We start from the raw sequence: 21,697 nt of genomic DNA on the forward strand, positions 1-21,697 counted from the left end.
GTTTGATCTGAATGCTGAAAACCACCTCTCTATTCTCACAAGGAGATCACCATCAGAGGATGAAAGACATTGAGGTGCTGGAGCAGGTCCAGAGAAGGGCAATGAAGCTGGTGAAGAGTTTGGAAAACAGGTTGTGTGAGGAGCAGCTAAGGGAACTGGGATTGTTTAATCTGGAAAGTAAAGGAGATTGAAGGGAGACCTTCAAACTTGCTGCAACTTTCAGAAAGAAATTTGTAGCTAGATGGGTCTTGGTCTCTTCTCCTTAGTAACAATCAATAGGACAAGAGGAAAGGGCCTCAAGCTGCACTAGGGGAGGTTTAGATTGGATATTAGAAGAAACTTCTTCACAGAAAGGGTTCTCCAAGACTGGAACAGGCTGCCCAGGAAGATGGTTGAAGCCTTCATCCCTGAAGGTCTTCCAAAGCTGCAGAGATGTAGTGCTGAGGGACATGGTTTAGCACCAGACTTGGTAGCATTAGATAATGAATGAACTCAATGATCTTAAAGATCTTTTCCAACTGAAACAATTCTATGATTCTATTGTATAATTTAAAAAAATGGTATATAATTTAGTAATATTTTTTCCAAACTCTATTAACAGTTTCATCTAACAAGTCAAAAAGGCCTCAATTTTTAAACACCCTGGGAAAATAGGTCTCCAATACTGATGCTTTCCTCTCTTAGCCTGTTTTTCAAGTGTTCCTCCAACACTCTTCAGTGGTTTCCTCTACAAGTTAATTCAAAACCATTAGCATCAGGTCAAGGGAACATGACTCAATATCCTGACCAGGAATCATATGCATGCATAGAACATTTAGCATCTCAATGGAGAATGTCATGAGAAGCAAAAGGGAATACTGACAAGCTTACAACTGATGGATGATTCATCAACACTATCATCTCGGGTCTTGTATTTGCTCTACACTATTAACACTGGACACAAGCATCTTTGTCCCATCACAGTTTTCCTTCTGTTCTCAGATGAATGTTTCACTGTCAGATTCCCTTGATTATCAAGCCAAACTCATCTCCCAGGAGGATGATGGATGCATATGTGCCAAACAAAAAGAGACATACGTCTGGAATGTTTTCCCCAGAGAAACTGGTAAGTGTCTTTGAGTCTGCCTGCTTTTCTGTCCTGAGATTGATACTAATCAATTAATACATCACTTGGAAAACCTAATCCTCTTCCAACTTGGAAAATTCAGTCTACCCCTGGTCTTTCCAGCTGTTTGGTCTAAGGAGCCGCTCCACAGCTTCAGCGTGTTTATCATTCCCATTTTCAGAGATCAATTCTCTTCCCATACATCTCACATAGTGTGACTGCCCATGTTGCAGTACTTAGTATCTGTAGATAGTAGCTATCAGATGAAATGTCTTACTTCAGCCATGATTCTATAAGCTAGAAGTCAATATTTTTTTCCTATTTTTCTGCTACTATTCAAGGTAATGTGCAATTCAGAATTACTGTGGAGACTGAGGGTGATGAACATTGTGGAGATGAATCATCTGGGAACACCGATACTGATTACAGGGACACCCAGATCAGGACACTGTTGGTCGAGGTACTGCTGACAGCTTTTACTGCTTGCCCTGTACTCCCTCTCACAAGGAAAGAAAAACACAGCAGAATTATCAAAAGCAAGTAAAGGTTTTTCCAGGTTCCATAAAGAACTCTCGATTTGGCTCCACCTTCATCTGGCTGGCATAGGGTCTTGCTGTTAAAGCTAAGATCAAGTCCTTTCCTATCTGATATCTTCTTCCATGAGGATTAGTGGGGATTAGTAAGTGTGTGTCTCCCTCACAGAGAAGAGAAACTGGAAATGAGCTGACGGAAACTTTTTAAGCATGAACCTGCACACTGTTGCTTCAGTCCAGCTGTGTAATGATGCAGGAGGATGGGGCAAGGGGTGGCTCTCTTGTCACTGCCTTCTGCAAGCATTTTTCTCACCCACTGTGTCTCTTCTTCCCATCACCATGCAGCCTGAAGGCATCAGAAGGGAAAAGACTCAAACCTCCCTAATGTGTACAAAAGGTAAGTGTGTTATACACTGCTGTCTTTTGAGTAAATGAAAGGAGGGCTGGAGCTTGCACTCTTTTAGCAGTGGTCATTGATGCTATCCCTTCCCTTTCCCTCGAGTTGTCCAAATACCAGCTAGTGTGAATTCTACTGTTCAATTCCTTGTTAGGAAATTCCTGTGAGGTCCCATGCATATCACTTGGACAGTATCTATGTTGCAGCCAACCAAGCTCAGATGCTGAAGGGAGGTTGTTATGAAGCTATCAAATGGAGATGCAAAACCTGTCCTGCATTTTGTGCACTCATATTGACTGTTGTCCTCTATTGTAAGGATAACTACAGCTTCAAGCTTTCCACTTCTAGCGAGGATGGAAAACAAAATGCAACAATCCCTTCCACACCATCTCAGTGCCGACAAAAGTTTCCAGGGTTTCCTGGAAGCTCTGTCTAAACAAGGCACAAAAGCAGCCCTGACTCTCACCAACCAGCTCTCCCCACAATGCAGAACCATAGAATCCTTTCACTTGGAAGAGATCTTGAAGATCATCAAGTTCAACCACCAACTGAGCACTGCCATGACATTAAGCCATGTCTGAAGTGTCTTGTCTGCCCTCAGGCCTCACAGATACTACAGCCTGTGAGCACCAACCTTACCCTGTTCAGCTGATTTGTTTTGAACAGCTGCTGCACAATTCCGTCTGTTTTTCACAATCTTGGTTTTGCTGTGCCTCCTTCTCTCTTGATGCTAGGGTGACAGCTGTGAGTTCCTATCTATTGCTGTCTCTCGTGCAGTTTCCACTGCTATTTCATTGTTCCTATAAAAATGACCACACCAGAATTAATATTTTTCTACACAGATGATGCAGTTATTCAAGATGTTACTCTAGATCTACCTACGAATGTGGTGGAAGGGTCAGCCAGAGCTTCCTTTTCTGTTGCTGGTAAATATATAATTAATAACACATACGAAGAAAGAAAATGTAAAAATGTGAAATGAAAGCTTTTTCAGGATTCAAGATGTGAATCCTTCCACTCTCTGCATGGAAAAATTCTGAGCAAAGAAATGGATTCTTATCTTGTCCACCAATGCTCTTTGTAGTGTCAGAGGAACGAAGTTTAAATATTGGTTACATTCTTGTTCACTTTTCTTTTTGAATTTGTTGTATTTGATTGTTTTTCTCTGAAGTGTCACAGTCTGTCAGCCAGACTCATGACGTTTTTTTTCACTCACCCAACTGCAAGTCAGAGATGCTAGTGCATTCTCTCCAGCTTTTTCTTGGAAGGGACCTGGACTTGGTTACTCTCTAATGATAAAAACTTTGCTTTCTAATGTTGGCCATTTCAGCCCATTCCAGAAATCCCTTGCAGGTTCTGTGGCACCTTTCCTGAAAATAACAATGATATGTCTGCACAACTAATGTCCTTTCTCAGCATTACTTGCTGATCCTGTAATATATATTCCAATGTAGTATCACTGGGTTGTTCCCCTTCCCTCTGTTGAAAGAAGAAATTTCCTGGAAGTTCTTCCATTCATTTACACTAAGAGTTATCTGTCTGAAGTGTTTCAATGTCAAAACTCGCACATTTTCTTGTGTGGGCAATTTAAACTAAGTAAGGAGAGATATGGAAGGCATTTCTTCATTGGCTGCAAAGCAGAACAGAACAAATCACTTAGCACTGAGAGATTCATGCTTGGTGGAAAGCCTTGCAGCCCCAGCTAGACTTGCCATGAATCTACCTACAAAACAGAAATTACTGTTTAGCTGATGTCCATGATTTGTGCTAATCCATCCTGGCATCTCCTCTTTCTCAGGTGACATCATGGGCACTGCCATACAGAACGTGCACCAGCTCCTCCAGATGCCATTTGGCTGTGGGGAGCAGAACATGGTCCTGTTTTCACCCAACATCTATGTCCTGGGCTATCTGAACAAGACAGGGCAGCTGAGTGAGGAGGTCCAATCCAAAGCCATAGGATACTTAGTGAGCGGTGAGAGTTTTGTGTTCTTGTATTTCCACAGAATCTCAGAATCAATCAGGTTGGAAAGACCTCAGAGATCATCAAGTCCAACCTATCATCCAACACCATCCAATCAACTAACCCATGACACTAAGTGCCTCATCCAATCTTATTTTAAACAGTTATTTTAAACACTTCCAGAGACGGTGACTCCACCACCTCCCTGGGCAGCCCACTCCAATGGCCAGTCACTCTTTCTGTGAAGAATTTCTTCCTAACATCCAGCCTAAACCTCCCCTGGTGCAGCTTGGGACTGTGTCCTCTCGTTCTGTCACTGGTTGCCTGGGAGAAGAGACCACTCCCCACCTGGCTACAACCTCCCTTCAGGTAGTTGTAGAGAGCAATAAGGTCTCCCCTTGCCTCCTCTTCTCCAGGCTAAACAACCCCAGCTCCCTCAATTGCTCCTCATAGGGCTTGTGTTCCCTTACTTTATATGTTGTGGTCTCTTACAATATATGCTGAAATTCCCATTGGGATACAGTGAGCAGAAGCAATAGCATGGCTATCTACTGGGCTTGTTTGAGTCAGATAATGGTTGGATGCAATGATCTTAAAGGTCTTTCCAAACCCAAACAATTCTATGAATCTGTTTCTACATATCCTAATCCAGTCAGTTTAGCTGGAGCACAGAGCTGATAGAGATCTGTTTATTCTGTGATGCAGTCTTTCTGCAGGACAAGATGTTCCATGCTTCCATCTAAGCTACCTTCAGTGCTCTGCTGCTGCTTGGTAGATACACATTGCCCTTCCACTCTTTCCCAATATGGTTTCAGATAAATCTGATAACAAACAGAATAGAGTTTTACTTTTAAATTAGAGAACACTTCCTATTCCATGTTTTTGAAGGCTACCAGAAGCAACTGTCATACAAACATCCTGATGGATCCTACAGCATCTTTGGCATCAAAGATAAAGAGGGGAACACCTGGTAAGTGACTGGGAGCAAATGTGGCTCAGAGATTAATTTGCATTTAATTTATATGATGCAAGTAAGAGGCATCTTCAGTAACCGAATAAATGTACAGAGCTGTTTAGGACTGGGACTCTGTGCGTATGGGGAAAAACAGCTCTCCACCCCATTCCAGGTAGGTGTGGAGAGAGAAACTGATCCCTAAAGACCCAGGTGACTTTCTGACTTGCACTCCTGCTGTTTCACATGAAATCAAACATATTGCACTGCTCTGTAGCCAGAATCAGTTGTGAGGCATGCTGGATATCCTTCCTTTGTCCCATGTAACTACCCTCTCCTGGAGGAGCACACAAAGAGAAAGCAAGTCATTGTGTTGACTGTAACTCTTCATCTTATCACAGAATCACAGAATGGTAGGGGCTGGAAGAGATCTCTGGAGATCATCCAGACCAACCCCACTGCTAGAGCAGGGTCACCCAGAGTAAATCACAAAGGAACATACCCAGATAAGGACCTGAAAAGGATACTCCACAATCTCTCTGGGCTGCTTGCTCCAGTGTCTTGCCACCTTCAAAGAGAAGAACATATTCCCTCATGTTTATGTGGAACCTCCTGTGTTCCAGATTGCCCCTTGTCCTGTCGCTGGACACCACTGGGAAGACTCTGGTCCCATCTTCCTCACACTTGTCCTTTAGATATTTATAAGCATTAATGAGATACTCCCTCATCCTCCTCTTCTCCAGGCTAAACAGCACCAGGTCTCTCAGAATTCCTTCATAAGGTAGATGTTCCTGTCCCCTCATCATCTTAGGGCTCTCTACTGGACTCTCTCCAGTAGTTCCTTGTCCTTCTTGAACTGGGGAGAGGCAGAATAAAGGGGGGAGGAAACCTTCCTTGACCTGCTGGCCACAGTCTTTTGAATGAACCCCAGCGTGCCATTGGCCTTCTCGGCCACGACGGCACATTGTTGGCTCATGGTCAGCCTGTTGTCCATCAGGACATCCAAGTCCTTTTCCCCAGAGCTGCTCTCTAGCAGGTCAGCCCCCAACCTGAACTGATACATGGGGTTGCTCTTCCCATATGCAGGGCTCTACACTTGCCCTAATGCTGCACATAACATGAAATGGAGGGCTGACTTTTTCTGTTCCTGCTTGCAATGCTCATCTCACAGCTTCATCTTTCCCTTGCAGGCTCACAGCCTTTGTGTACAAATCATTTGCACAAGCTAGTCACTTCATCTATATTGATGACAATGTCCAGGCTCAAACCCTGATGTGGCTGGCAAGCAAACAGAAGCCAGATGGCTGTTTCCGAAGTGTTGGGACACTCTTCAACAATGCCTTGAAGGTGGTAGAGAACTACTTCTTGGTCAAATTTACACTCTTTTCATTAAGCACATGCTCTTCCATTAATGTCAAAAACTATACTTTACTCCAAATGTCTGTCTTCTGACAAGTACTAACACTCCTCACCTTAAAATTACTATTTTTGGCTCAGTTAGCACTTCCACACTCTACATCTTACTAGCATCTCACCTAGGTCTTACAGGACTGTAATTTTGTGAGAGTAATTTTTTTTGAGGTGGCAGTAAAGGGCTTCTCTTGCTTTAAGAGCTATTTAAGAGCTACTTGTATGATCTCCTTCCTTTTGGACTGCCTCCATAACTGGCCACGTTCTCCCAGGGCATTCACTGCTTGTTCCACTTTCCATGTCCTTTTCAGGGAGGAGTTGATAATGAGCTGTCACTTTCTGCCTACATTACCATTGCCATGCTAGAAGCTCAGCATTCCAGCTCGGTAAGGAGACCTTCAGCAGATGGCATTCAGCTGGATTTGATCACTAGTTGTTGATGTGACTCCAGTATCTGCTACAAATTGTCTAGGTAGAAAAGAGACAGAAAGAGAGGAAGACTCAGCTCCCAAGAAGCATGACCCTGCTCTAGTGTCTGTGAAGCAAGGTTCCCCATCTTTGTACTTCTTAAACCACCAGTGTTCAAGCAGAAACTATACAGGCCCCAGTGGAATTGGATCTTCTCTTTGAGAGCTCCAAGATGTTTAATGACACATGTATGCTTCCAATAAAAAAATAATTGCCAGGTAGCAACCCACACATTTTGGATTAGTCTCAAACATGTCAAGACAGTAAGTTCTTGCAGGTAAATTCATAAAGTCTACAAATGGAACTAAAAGCTACCCTGGAAAAACAAAGGTCAATCAGGGTGAAAAACTGATCTGTCCTTTTTAAGAAGTGGTTATACAAAGGAGACTAGAGAGACATTGTAATATATATGAAAAGCTAAATATATGAGTTTTTCTACCTCCAATTTGTCATATCCTTTCTGAAGACCGTCCTGATTAATGCATTAGCAATGACACAGAGCCAAGCTGTGAATATTTTTTACTTAGTGTAAACCTAGTACAGCTCCACAGGATTGAATTAAAATTACACCAGTCACTGAGGAAAGAGAATGCTAGCTTGGTTTTGTTTAAGGCAATATCCTCTTGACTACAGAAGTGAAGTCCCATTGTTATTACTGGGATAGTGACAGGGTGAAGAATTGGTTTGAAGAACATAAGTGTTTGCCTAGGTGAAGACTTATGTCCTGAATTGCACCCACATGATTTTGGTTTGAATGTTTGTTTGTTTGTTTGTTTTTTTTAAAGTACCCTGTAGTCCGAAATGCCATTTTTTGCCTGGAGACTGCATCTGAGAAGAATATCAGCAACATTTACACTCAGGCACTCATGACCTATGCGTTCTGCTTGGCTGGCAAGGCAGAAAAATGTGAATCATTCCTTAGAGAGTTACAGAAATCAGCAAAGGAAGTTGGTGAGTTTCAACCATTTGGGGAATTTGGGAAGTGGGAAGAGGGAACAGAATTTACTAATCTTAAATGCTGTAACTATTGAGAGTATAGGCACAAGAATCAACCTTCACAAAAGGAGGTTGGAGTTAGGTAGGTGTTAGTCTCTTCTCCCTAGTATCAAATGATATAACAAGAGTAAATGGCTTCAAATTGCAGTCAGGGAGGGTTTAAACTGGATATTAGGAAAAAAAAATTCTTTACTGAAAAAGTGGTCAAGAATTGGAACAGACTGCTCAGGGAGCTGGTGGAGTCACCATCCCTGGAGGTGTTTACATATTTTTTTGACACGGCACTTTAGGACATGGTTTAATGGCCATGATGGCATTAGGTCAACAACTGGACTTGATGGTTTTAAAGGTCTTTGTGCTGGGTTACACCCATCCTGGATGGGGCTGAAAGAACCCAGCCCCCAGGTGGACAAAAGAAATTTAATCTAGGGGGGGGCTTGGCCCCTCCCCGCTCGGAGAAGGGGGGTCCCCTGACTCGAAAGTGGTCTATTCCATTCCCCCTTCCTCTCCAGCAAGTCTATACAAAGGGCGGACATCTCGCTGATCACTCTTTCCTGCCTCGTCTGCTCAAAAAGATCACTGCTGCTGCCACTGCCCCCTGCACTTGACCACATGGCTGGGGCCTACTTTCTTCCAACTGAATCCACTGACATCCAGGGGAATGCAAGGCCATCCAGGCTTGGTTTTATATATTTTCCCATTTACCCTCATCCCTCACCTCTGTGAACCCTCCCTGTTACTGATATATATATATACACACTTTTTTTCTTCCCTTTTTTTTTGTAAAAAAGAAAATTTACTTCTTCTACTTCCAAACTGATTTCAGACTATTTCTTTCACAAATTTACTTCCCCTCTCCTCTACCCTTTTTTTTTCCTTTTTCCTCTCTCTCCATCTTGCCAGGAGAAAGGGAGAGGGGTGGAGGAGGAATCTCAATCTGTTATCATTCAAGCTCCTGAACTCCAGTCAGAGCTCAAACCACCATAGTCTTTTGCAACAGAAGAAATCTTGTGATTCTGTGAAGTAGTCTATGGAGTTAATTTACAGCACATCTGTTGTCTGCAGAGAGCACCTGTGAGAACGATGCTAGGACACTTCTCTGAGGCAGTAGAGAGAGGTGACACCCAAAACCCATTTTCATCACTCCTTACTCTTTCTTTGTTTATTCAGATGGATCACATCACTGGGAGCAGGAGAGGCCTCTCTCAGAAAAATCTCACCGCTTCCTTGACCATGCCCCATCAGCTGAAGTTGAGATCACCAGTTACGTGCTGCTGGCATTGCTCTGCAAACCCAACCGGAATCAAGATGATCTCACAGAGGCCTCAGGGATTGTGCAGTGGATCATCAGACAGCAGAATCCCTATGGAGGTTTCTCTTCCACCCAGGTGCCAAAAATCTCTTCCACTCCCTAGCCAGTCCTAGGAACTAGGGGACCCTGAAAGGCTCAAACACACAGAGACCAAGTCTTTCACTTAGAGAGACCAAAATACTTCCCCCCACTCCTCTTCTTTGTAACTACAGAAAGGTTCAAGCCATAGAAGAGTAATTTGGCTAGCAATAAACACACAGGTAATTGTTTTGGGGATAAGCACAGAAAATCTGAGTCCCAGCTGTTGTAGGATCAAGAGGTGCTCTGTAGTTCCCTAGAAAACATGTGCTTCAACAGCATGAAAAACTCTAGAACTGTGCTCTAGACCTCAGGTTTTATGTTCTGAGACCTTCATACAAGTAGAGAGATTCCTTCCATCCTAAAACATCCATGCCATAATGAGATGGCTCCTTATATACGGAAAGCCTGGAATTCCACACAAATTCAGGTTTTCTTTAGCTAGGATGAAGCACTTTTCACACTGTGTATCTAACTGTATTTTATTATTCATTTCCCTTCAGGATACAGTCATTGCTCTTCAAGCCCTTGCTGCTTATGGCGAGGCCACATACAATTCTATTACACAAAATGTAATCAAGGTCACTTCCAAAAAACTTTTTGAGAAGGTATTTACTGTCAACAATACAAACAGGCTCCTGCTGCAACAGACTCCCCTTCCTGAGATCCCTGGAAAATACAACCTGACAGTGAATGGCAGTGGATGTGTGCTTATGCAAGTAAGGTTCTGTGCTCCTCTTCAATTCTGTCCCACACGCTGCATACAATAGAGCCATAGTTTTGATGATTCTTCATGTGACTTCTCTCTATTTTCCCTAATTATTTGATTTACCTTGTTTAGTCTGTAGAAAATGAGGCTGAGGGGAGACCTTCTCACTCTCTATTCCCTTAAAGGAATTGGGGTCGGTCTCTTCTTCCTATTAATAATGGATAGGACAAGAGGAAATGGCTTTATGTTGCACCAGGGGAGGTCTAGGTTGGATATTAGAAGAAAATTCTTCACTGAAGGGGTTCTCAAACACTGCAACAGATTCCTCAGGGAGGTGGTTGAATTCCCATCCCTGGAGGTGTTTCAAAGATACAGAGATGTGGTGCCAAGAGCACCAGACTTGGTAGAGTTAGATAACGGTTACACTCAATGATCTTAAAGTACTTTTCCAATTGCAACAATTCTATAATTCTGTGATTCTATTTAAACACATTTTTCCTCATCCCACATTCTGACTTTTGTGGAGTCACAGTTTGTGTAAGAGTCTTTGCTGATCAGCAGCTGGTTTCTCTCTGAGAGGTGAAGCTTGTTGCAAGCATCTTCATTGCTAAAGAGCAGAAGTCTGATGTGCCCATCTTTGATGTAAGTAAGGATCTTTCACACAAAACCAAGAGCAGTATGGCTGGGAAGCTTCTCTAAGTTTGATATTTGATTTTTTTGGAAGGCAAGTAAAACCCCTTGGCATGCTTGAATAAAAGCATGCTTTTGTCTTTTTTTTTTTTTTTCTCTTTCAGACAGCACTAAGATACAACATTCACCTTCCAGAGGGGGAATTTGGATTTTTGCTCTCAGTACAGACATCAAATGCTTCATGCCCACTGGATCGACCAGCAAAATTTGATATCGTCCTCATAAGCAGGTAATGTGCAATCAATAAATCAGATGCACTGATGACAAGATATGCAGAGAAGATTGCTGTGTGTATTCAGTTTTGCTTATGAAGTCAAGAAACATAACCTGATCAATGTGCTGATGATATCAGCCTGTAAAACATCATATCCCAAAGGCCTTGTGTCAGAAATTGGTGGTGGTAGAACATTTTTGGCCCCTTTCTACTAGGGGTCATACCAGTGTCTCCCATCCGAGCCAAACAGCAAGGACACATGATTCATGCCGACTTCTTCATGTGGTATTATGAGGCCAGGAGCAGAGATTTGAGGTCTGCTTCCCCAGGTATGGTCCAGACTGACAGGGGCCTCCTGTTTCAGTTACACAGGGAAGCGCAGGAGCTCCAACATGGTCATTATTGATGTGAAGATGCTTTCTGGCTTTATTCCTGTTAAGTCTTCCTTGGATAAGGTAAGGAGCAAGATGAAATGAGTCACTCCAGGGACAGAGGAGAAGACTCGTCATGATGAAAATAGAGGTCTGGTTAAGACCTGTGAAGTGCTTGCATGACTGCACAGTCTTCACTACTGGGTGGATGGAATGCTTTACAGGTTACTGTGAGCACACAGGCTTTCACATATTAAAAACTAGGAGGGACTCCAGCTAGATCCTGACTAGCTGGCAGCTGCAGCTGGGAGCTGGCACTGCCCAGGTAGGGAAAGGGTGGGAAATCTGACAGACTAGTTCTGAAAACTATATGACACTGGAATCAGACAGTATTACTCAAATGAGCTGCAGTGCCTCCCTACTTCATAGGGAGTATGAAGTGCTCATATCCCCTTTGAAGTCAAATGGCAGGTTTTGCTCAGTCCACTACAACTGTTCAGCAATATTAGTGTGACCAGTAGGACCGTGGAAAGGATTGTTTCCCTCTACTCAGCATTGGTTAGGCCACACTTTGAGTACTGGGTTCAGTTTTGGAGCACTCACTACAAGAAAGACGTTGAGATGCCAGAGTATATCCAGAGAAAGTCAATGAAGGTGGTGAAGTCTGGAGAACAGGTCTTGTGAGGAGCAGCTGAGGGACCTGAGATTGTTTAGCCTGGAGAAAAAGAGGCTGAGGGGAGACATTCTTGCTCTCTACCACTCCCAGAAAGGAGGTTGTAGTGAAGTGGGTGTTGGTCTCTTCTACCTGGTAGTAATTGATAGGACAAGAGAAATGACTTCAAGTTACACCGTGGGAGATTAAGGTTGACTATTAGAAGATACTTCTTCACTGACTGTATGAAACAGATTGCCCAGGGAGGTGGTTGAATCCCCAGCCCTGGAGGTGTTTCAAAGAGGCAGAGATGTCGTGCTGATGGACATGTTTTAGGACCAGGCTTAGTAGAGTTAAATAATGTTTGGACTCAATGATTGTAAAGTTCTTTTCCAACCAAAGCAATTCTGTGATTCTGTGACTCAGATGCAAAAAATCAGCTGCCAGTCCTTGACACCTGATTTGGAACAGAAGTAATCTCACAACCATTCAGTGGTAGGGTATGAGGTAGCACTTGGCTTTTAATGACTTACAAATATATTTATCTTAATTTCCTTGTTTTGAAGCTTGTTGATGATCATGCAGTGATGCAAGTAGAAAACAAGAAAAACCATGTTCTCCTTTATCTGGAAAATGTAAGTTCTGTTCACTGTGTACTTGACTTTTCACAGAAGAAACTAACAGCATGTAAAAGACACACCTATACATGGAGTGTATGCTCTGTGAAGTGCATTTATCATATTCCCTTCCTCATCAGTTTGCTTACTCCTTAAACATGCATATACCTCCTGTATGTAACACCCCAGTCTCCCAAATGACTTCAAACTGATGCCTTCCCTACTAGCAACTAGAAATAATTTCACAAAAAAAAAAAACCAAAAACAAAACAAAAACACAACCAACCATGCAGAAGCTGATTAAAGTTTGTTCTCCTTTCAGCCAGTAGCACAGTAGCAGATAAAGACCAGAAAAGATGTTTTCTTGTGTATATGTCTCTTGGTAGGCTTCTCACAAGTCTTTCCAACAAGATGTGAGATACTGTTCTAATGTCTGTAAGGATTTCCATTCATTCTCTTATGCTAGTTAATTCCCGTATTAACCTCTAACCTGATGCATGGTTCAGAACTGATACAGTAAAAGTACATTTGTTTGGGGTCCCGCAGAACTAACAACAAAAGCCAATACCCCAGTAATGTACATTGATTCCCACTTTCTTGGTGGCACACAATACTTGTGTTTGGAATGGGAGGGTCTGGAATCATTGATCTGGAATCATCCTGATCACTGGGATGCCTGGATAATTAAGCACCATCATTTGGGACTTTTTTTCTCTTTCTGGCAACAAGTGTGTAATAATCACAGAAGCAGGATAGGAAACTAACTTCACTTTAGTTTCACTTTTGAACTCCTCAAACATATTTCAGATAACAGATGCCCCACATCTATATGTGTGGCATCAGTACGATTTGCCATCCTGATCTGCTCAAGAGTCTTGTACAAATAAAAAGACTTAATGTGATCCCTGTCACTCCATTCCCAGATCTCACAGAAAAAAAGGAAAGAAATCACTTTCTCAGTTGAGCAGGACTTTGTGGTGACCCATCCCAAGCCAGCTGTTGTGCAGATCTATGATTACTACGAAACAGGTGGGTCTTTGATTTTAATCAATGTGAAGTTTGGGAGAGGGACAATGAGAGTAGAAACACTGCAAGCACTAAGGGAGACCCTGAACCAGGGTCTAGTGCCAGGGCAGAGATGCACTTCACTTTTGTGAGCTTGTTCTCACTCCCAAGGTGACAAGTAGGTATGACTAGGAAGTTGGATGTGCCAGAATGAGGAAGATTTGAAGGATCTCCAGTTTAAGATGAGTATAAGATATATCTGCCTCAAGAAAAACTGAACTCTAGGCTTACAGGAACATTTCTTTCCATCTTCTCCAGAAGAGTATGCTGTTGCTCAGTATATGTCACCTTGCAAAGAGGTTGTTGCACAAACAGACTAATGATTGAAAAGGTAAGTGAAAGAACAAAATCAAGCAGGTAAGAAGGTGAAATATAAGGCAGCACAAACAGATTGGTAGGGTGAGTAGCACAATAACTATTCTTGCAGAAATATTCAGTCTCCACCAGGCTTCTCGGGGGGCAGCCAGACAGAGTGGCCAGATACTGTCTCACGACACATGCTCGGTGGCCTCCAAGTGAAGACCGCATTGCTGTTCATGGGAAGAACTCAGCCTCTAGGATGAAAGCCAAAGTTCAGAATAACAGAGAGACTGGGAAATATCTTCAGAGTTTCTTCAAAAGCAAGAGCACTTAGGAAAAATGTACCTACACCTATCACAGACCAGGTTGGAAGGGACCTCTGGAGATCCTCTAGCCCAGCTTCCCTGATAGAGCAAATTTGCCTAGATCAGGTTGCACATGTCCATGTGGGTTTTGAACATCTCCAGAGAAGATAACCTTGCAAGATTTCTCTCTGAAACCTACATTTCATGCACACAGACTAAGTGCTTCACATAGATTTACAGCAACCCTTTTCTGGGTAGTTACCTGAGGGGAACAATTAAGGTGACATGAATCATAGAAGTGATGTGTTAAGTGGCCAGAGGTATGATGCTCTCTTACTGTTGGGAAGGTCCAGGTTTCATCATAGCAGTTATGATAGGTGTTATCTGCTGAGCGGTTCTCGAAAAGCATGGGCACAGCTCGGACACAGCTTGCTGCCAGACCTTGTCCCTGTTTTTATCTGTTTTTCATGGAGGAGGTTGAATACCCTGTATCCATATTTTGTATCTTACAGCTGTCAGTTTGTTCTCAATGAGGTTATTTTCTTTCGGATTTTCTCCTGCAGGAACAGCATAAATGTTGAAGAAGTGGTCAAGAAACCTCTTTTCTTCGGTGATTAAGTCCTGGAAAGGGTCATTATGCCTTACTAATCACAGTCAAAGTCCATGATGTCATTTGAGTTGGTATTTGATTCTGTTTCCTTTCATGGTACATCTCACCAGATCTGTATCATAATCACATATACCTTTCCATCAATAAATCTCTCTTCTACAATGGGCATTGTCTTTTTATTCAGTGTCACAGAACAGACATTTTAATGACTGTCACTAAGCTGGGAGGGAGTGTTGATGGTAGGAAGGCTCTACAGAGGGACCTGGACAGGCTGGATGAATGGGCCAAGGCCAATGGGATGCAATTCAAAGAGGGATGTTTCATATGGCAAGCCTTCCAGCAGCATCTTCAAAGGGTATCACAAGACCTTGCTATCCTACATAGTAACTATGTGAATCCATCATCAGATAGCCTCTAAAAAAATGTCATGCAGAAATATGTGCAGCAGTGTCAAAATTGGGATGTCACTTCAGGACATGGTTTAATGGCCATGGTTGGACTTTATGATCTTAGAAGTCTATTCCAACCGAAACAATATTAACATTCTATGTCTGAATATTATACCGTTTTAGGACACAAATCCCTTGTCTGGCTTGTAACAAAATCTCTTAGAAAATTCTTCATGCATGTGTGGCAAGGGAAATCAAGAGTTAATTGGTATAACCACAAAGAAAGTCCCCCAAAGGCTAGAGAGAGTCCTCAGGGAACAGGCAATCCATCCCAGGATATTCTAGCATGTTATTCTATTCCATTGTTCAGTATCTCAGTATTTAAGGAAGGTGCCCAGCTGATATCTTCCCTCTTCTCTTCTGCTGTCCAGTCAGGATGTGCTCATGTTGTCTTATGTGGGGGAGATGGCTTTGGCTGGCAGGGAATTTCTAGCTGTGCAATTGGGCCTGGTGAAGCTGCGGTAGCATGCCCTAGGGGAGATCAGTATTGGCTTGCTCTTTGGCCAGATGAAGCTGAGAGTTGTGGAGGTTTCTGGAAGGCTCTGGAAGGTCACTTAAAAGGAAGCTCTACAAGGAGTGGAGGAAAGGACAGCTGGAATGGGGGGTATGTAAGGAAGCTGCACGAGCAGCAAGAGATTTGGTTAGGAAAGCCAAAGTGCAATTTGAATTGAATTTAGCCAGGGAGGTTAAAGGGAACACTAAGAATTTCTACAGGTATATTAATGGTAAAAAGAAGACTGGGGAAGGTGTGGGCCCCCTCAGAAAGGAAACAGGTGAAATGGTCACAAGTGACCTGGAAAAGGCTGAGGTTCTCAATGACTTCTTTACCTCAGCCTTCACTACAAAGGCCTCCAGACACACTCCTGGAATAGTCATGGAAGATAATGGCAAGGACCAGAAGGAAGAACTGCCCATCATAAGTGAAGATCAGGTTCATGATCACCTGAAGAACCTGAAAGTGTTCAAGTCCATGGGACCCGATGGGATACACCCAGGGGTACTGAGAGAACTGGCAGATGAGGTTGCTAAACCCCTCTCTATTATATTCCAAAAGTCCTGGCAGTCTGGGGAAGTCCCCACTGACTGGAAAAGGGCAAACATTACTCCCATTTTCAAAAAGGGTAAGAAGGAAGGACCAGGGAACTACAGGCCAGTCAGTCTCACCTCTGTGCCTGGTAAGATCATGGAGCAGATCCTCCTGGAGGCACTACTGAGACAGAAGAATAGTGAAGAGGTGATTTGGTACAGTCAGCATGGTTTCACTGAGGGCAAATCCTGCCTGACAAACCTGGTGGCCTTCTATGACAAGGTCACAACATTAATAGATGAGGGGAGAGCAACTGATGTCATTTACCTGGACCTGAGCAAAGCCTTCGACACTGTCCCACACCACCTCCTGGTCTCCAAACTGGTAACACATGGGTTTGATGAGTGGACCACGAGATGGATAAAGAACTGGCTTGATGGCCACACCCAAAGAGTGGCTGTCAATGGCTCCATGTCCCAGTGGAGGCCAGGGACAAGCGGAGTCCCTCAGGGATCAGTCCTGGGACCAGTCTTGTTCAACATCTTTGTTGGTGACATGGACAGTGGCATTGAGTGCACCCTCAGCAAGTTTGCTGATGACACCAAGCTGTGTGGTGCAGCAGACACGCTGGAGGGAAGGGATGCCATCCAGAGGGACCTTGCCAGGCTGGAGAGGTGGGCACAAGCCAACCTCATGAGGTTCAACAAGACCAAGTGTAGGGTCCTGCATGTGGGTCGAGGCAATCCCAAGCACAAATCCAAGCTGGGCAGTGACTGGCTGGAAAGCAGTCCTGAGGAGAGGGACTTGAGGGTGCTGGTGGATGAGAAGCTCAACACAAGCTATCAATGTGCACTTGCAGCCCAGAAAGCCAACCAGATCCTGGGCTGCATTTGGAGATGTCTGGCCAGCAGGTCAAGGGAGGTGATTCTCCCCCTCTACTCAGCTCTGGTGAGACCCCACCTGGAGTACTGTGTCCAGTTCTGGAGCCCCTATTACAAGAAGGATATGGACATGCTGGAACGTGTCCAGAGAAGGGCCACCAGGATGATCAGAGGGCTGGAGCACCTCTCCTATGAGGACAGACTGAAAGAGTTGGGGCTGTTCAGTCTGGAGAAGAGAAGGCTCCAAGGTGACCTTATTGTGACCTTCCAGTATCTGAAGGGGGCCTACAAGAAAGCTGGGGAGGGATTTTTTAGGATATCAGGTAGTGATAGGACTAGGGGGAATGGAATAAAGCTGGAAGTGGGGAGATTCAGGCTGGAAGTGAGGAAGAAGTTCTTCACCATGAGAGTGGTGAGAGCCTGGAATGGGTTGTCCAGGGAGGTGGTTGAGGCCCCATCCCTGGAGGTGTTTAAGGCCAGGCTGGATGAGGCTCTGACCAGCCTGATTTAGCGTGAGGTGTCCCTGCCCATGGCAGGGGGGTTGGAACTAGATGATCCTTGTGGTCCCTTCCAACCCTGACTGATTCTATGATTCTTTGATTCTATGTTTTGGCCTGGTAAGCTCAGGTGAAGAACTGAGCCTAGTTCATGAATGTATTCCTTCTACCTGAGTACCTTTTGTGTATATTCGTAAATAGATTTTCCATTTAAACATCCAATCACTATGGAGCAATTTTTATTTTTACTCCTTGGAGTAAATATTCTGTCCCTTTGCCCTGGGCAGCTCTTGGCTCAAAACTTGGACAGCATGACAAATCAACATAAGAAAGCTGGGTGACAAAGTTCTCATATAAGATTTGTCATGCATGATAATTTAAAATAAGAACTTGGGTGCTCTGGGACATGATTTAATGGTCATGGTTGGACTTGATGATCTCAGAGGTCTTTCCCAAGAAAAAAATTCTATGATTCTAAGAAAGCTGGGTGACAAAAATCCCATAAAAGATTCTTCACATATGATAAGTGAAAGTAAGAAAATTGCTTGTGCTGACCTGTGTGGTTTCAGCAGTACCATTTCTTTTTTTTTACCATAAAGCTGCTGCCTCCCAGAACATACTTCTTCCGACCATTCTATGGATGAAATTGGAAAAATGTTTCCCCCAGCCCTCTGATTCCTCTTTTCTGCTGCTGGACAATCACAGGTGGACCCCAGCTCTCTCCTGCAGGTAACTCAATAGAAGCCCTGTTGAAAGTCATCAAGACCTCTGTGCTCCGTTCAGTTAACATCCCAGCAGCAGCCCAGCAGACACCACATCCTGCCAAGACAAACATTCAGGACTTAGTGAGAGGAGAAGGGGGGCAGTTTCTGGAGATAGCTCTCTCCAGTTTACATTTCTTAAGATGTGGATACAAACACACTTTTAAAAAGAAGGTGCTGCCTGTTTTCAAAACACAGATTGAGGGAAGAAAACACTGCTAGCTTTGAGCCTCTCTGTTGGGTTATCTTGTGTTCAGCTGGATGGCTGTGCAAAACTTGTGTCACTGCTGCATGCCACTCACTTTCTTCCTTCACAGACCAGAATTTTTTTGGAGTCTCACTAAACACTGGTTGATTTATTGAAGGGGGAAAAAAAAGGCAAAACAAGATGGATGCTTTGCCCTGCAGCACATTTACTTTCTGCCTCCACCAAAACACAGCCACAGTGGTGGGGAAGAAGTTTCCTACATGTGTAGCTCCAGGATTTTTATTTCCCATGCCACAGGGGTAGATGTTTTCTCAAAAATTGTCTGATTCTCCAGATTTCTTCTTAGAATTGTACTGGAAGCTTCTGAAGTTGTAGAGTTTTAGTGTTTGCCCCAAGATCATAGATACATAGAATTTAAGGCCTGTCATGCTGGATGGCTGGTCCCACATCCTGGTGGGTGAGAGCCTAACAGGCAGTGGGATCCAGTCCCACAGTGGTTTATTTGCAGTATTCTGAGAGTGGGAGCTGACCATGCATGATGCAGGAGTGGGAAGAAAAGGGTGGATCTATCATTGAGGTGGGGGGGAAAAAGGACCTGCCATGAGAAAGCATTAACAAAGGTTTAAGGTTTTAAGCAAAGATGTAAGTTCTTCAAGAGCTGAAGCATATACATGTTTTGAAAGGATCCACGTCACCTGGCAGTTTGCTACAGTTGTGTGTGGACTTGTTCAGTGAAAATCAACCATCATGTCAACAATGAATAGAGAATCAAAGAAGCATAAAATCATTACAGTTGGAAATGACATTTGAGATCACTGAATCTTCCCGCTTCCTTTTTTTTTTTTTTTTTTTTTTTTTTTTTTTTTTGTTGCACAAGGTACTAAATAATTTGAGGCAGAATTTGAGGCAGTGCAATTTGTGCTTCTGAATTCCTCAGGCCTGGCTTCTCAACAAACCAGATGTGTGAGTCTCCACAGGCAGCAGGGTGCTTGAATACTCGTAAGATCAAAGGTAGGAAAGAACCTCTAAGATCATCAAGTCCAAACGCCAACCTATCAGCCAAGTGAGACTTTTAGAATTGCACAGGGATGGCCATCCAGGATATGCATTACACTGAAGCCATCTCATTAAGTTTCACAGATGAAGGTTTTGTAGAGCATCAAATTGTTTTGGGTAGGATGCAGATTTCCACACTAAATTCCAAAATTAAAACTTGACTGGCAGTAGGAAGGAAGAAAGAAAGGCTGTGAATTTTGCTTTACTGGAACGTCCTGAACTGTAGAAACTGACTCAATTTACACAAGTATCAGACTGGGCTAAAACAAGAGAAATTACTAGTTACTGTCACAAGGTTGAAAATACGAGCAGGCTGAGCGGATGTGAATACAGGATATGCATCTTCCTGGGGGATTTAAGGCCAGTTAATCCAAGCCTTCAGCATTCCACATGAAACTCATAAAAAGTCTCCCTCAGGTCTGGCCAAATTGTATTCTGTTCAGTCAGACTTCATTTTCTGGGAAGGAAGGCGGCCCTGGAAAAAAAAAAAACAAAAACCCACAAAACTGCATTTTTATCATTCTTCTGGAGACTTCTTTTCCTCTTAGGCCAAACTTGAACTATTAAAACATCAAGCACATATTTCCCACTGCAGATCTCTGCACCCTCAATATGAAACTTACCTTGTGACTCAAACAGATAATTGCCAGTGGCAACCAAATCTAATAAACATCCCATGCTCATACTCCTCCTATAGATGTTTGCATGTATGCCATCTTCTTGCCTCCTGCTCCCATGGGGACAGCAATACTCTTTAATAGAATCATAGAATCATTAAGATTGGAAAAGACCTTTAAGATCATTGAATCCAACTGTCAACCCCACACCACCATGCCCACTAAACCATATCCCAAAGTGCAATGTCTACATATTTTTTAATGCCTCCAGGGATGGTGACTCCACCACTTCTGTGGGCAGCCTGTTACAATGTTTGACTACTCTTTTGGTAAAGATTTTTTCCTAACTTCCAATCTAAACCTTCCCTGGCACAATTTGAGGCCATTTTCTCTCATCCTATCACTAGCTACTTGTGAGAAGAGACCAATACCTACCTCACTACAACCTCCTTTCAGGAAGTTGTAGAAAGCCATAAGGTCTCTGCTTCATTCATTATGGAACTCAGCTACTAGTTTGGTTTGCAATTGAATCTACAAAGTGCATTTAAACAAGAGTAATTGATGCATGCCTTTGCCATGACTGAAATTACTCATTTGGTCCTATGACACCACAGATACATGAGTTACATTTGGCAGCCTGGCTTCTACGCCTGGGAAAAGGCAGTTAATCTGCCACCAGGCCCTTCCCTGAGGTTAAGATATTCAATAGAACACTGAAGTAGGCAATCTTTTTATGCTCTGATATTTTCTGTTTAATTTGAAGTTTAGCTAATGAAGCTTTTTTAAGGTGTTACATTTCATTGCATACCTTCCTTCATCTGCATGTTGCAACTTGTACAATGTTCTTATTCACCAAGTTTTTTAATAGAGTTTTTTAATATTCACCAGGTTTTTTAATAGAATCAAGATATGATTAAGGTTGGAAAATACCTCTAAGATCATCAGGCCCAACTGTCAATCCAAGACCACCATGGCCACTAAACCATGTCCTGAAATGCCATGAGGACTTTCACTTCAATATGGTCTGTGAAATATTTTGTCTCCTACATAGTAGTAAACCCTGCTTTATCTCTCTGGGCATTACTGTTACTCCTATTAATTTATACAAGTACTTTATCTTGAAATGTCTTTCAGTCATTTGAAATATATTGCATAGAGTTTTATTGCATTAGATACATAAGCCAGAGAAATTAATATAATTATTTGAATTTCCTTTAAAAGAAAAATACCAAATTATTTTATCTTTTTTCTCTTGAAGGATTTTTTTTCAGCCTTTAGCTGAAGAACTAACAAAGCTCTGTTAATCAGAGTTGTTAATAGAAGTCTCAGGTTCTATAGTGACTGTTTTCTCACCTGTGCCCATGAAAAGGCTGGATGTTAGGAAGAAATTCTTCACAGAAAGAATGATTGGCTATGGGAATAGGCTGCCCACATAGGTGGTGGAGTCACCATCC

At 43.0% G+C, this 21,697-nt stretch overlaps 1 protein-coding gene across 1 annotated transcript in view; it reads left to right on the top strand.

Moving 5' to 3' along the window:
• LOC128968324 (ovostatin-like) overlaps positions 1-13,852 on the top strand; it is a 30,092-nt gene extending 16,240 nt beyond the window's left edge. The window contains exons 20-35 of the mRNA XM_054382739.1: positions 982-1,105; positions 1,447-1,565; positions 1,984-2,035; positions 2,878-2,961; positions 3,834-4,010; positions 4,887-4,968; positions 6,141-6,297; positions 6,672-6,746; positions 7,614-7,779; positions 8,995-9,212; positions 9,718-9,933; positions 10,718-10,842; positions 11,192-11,282; positions 12,417-12,485; positions 13,391-13,496; positions 13,791-13,852. Coding sequence (XP_054238714.1) covers positions 982-1,105; positions 1,447-1,565; positions 1,984-2,035; positions 2,878-2,961; positions 3,834-4,010; positions 4,887-4,968; positions 6,141-6,297; positions 6,672-6,746; positions 7,614-7,779; positions 8,995-9,212; positions 9,718-9,933; positions 10,718-10,842; positions 11,192-11,282; positions 12,417-12,485; positions 13,391-13,496; positions 13,791-13,852 — 1,923 coding nt within the window. The remainder of the gene's footprint in view (positions 1-981; positions 1,106-1,446; positions 1,566-1,983; positions 2,036-2,877; positions 2,962-3,833; positions 4,011-4,886; positions 4,969-6,140; positions 6,298-6,671; positions 6,747-7,613; positions 7,780-8,994; positions 9,213-9,717; positions 9,934-10,717; positions 10,843-11,191; positions 11,283-12,416; positions 12,486-13,390; positions 13,497-13,790) is intronic.
• The last annotated feature ends 7,845 nt before the right edge of the window (positions 13,853-21,697 follow it).

This window comes from Indicator indicator, chromosome 1 (assembly GCF_027791375.1).
Source record: "Indicator indicator isolate 239-I01 chromosome 1, UM_Iind_1.1, whole genome shotgun sequence".
In the NCBI taxonomy this organism is placed as follows: domain Eukaryota; kingdom Metazoa; phylum Chordata; class Aves; order Piciformes; family Indicatoridae; genus Indicator; species Indicator indicator.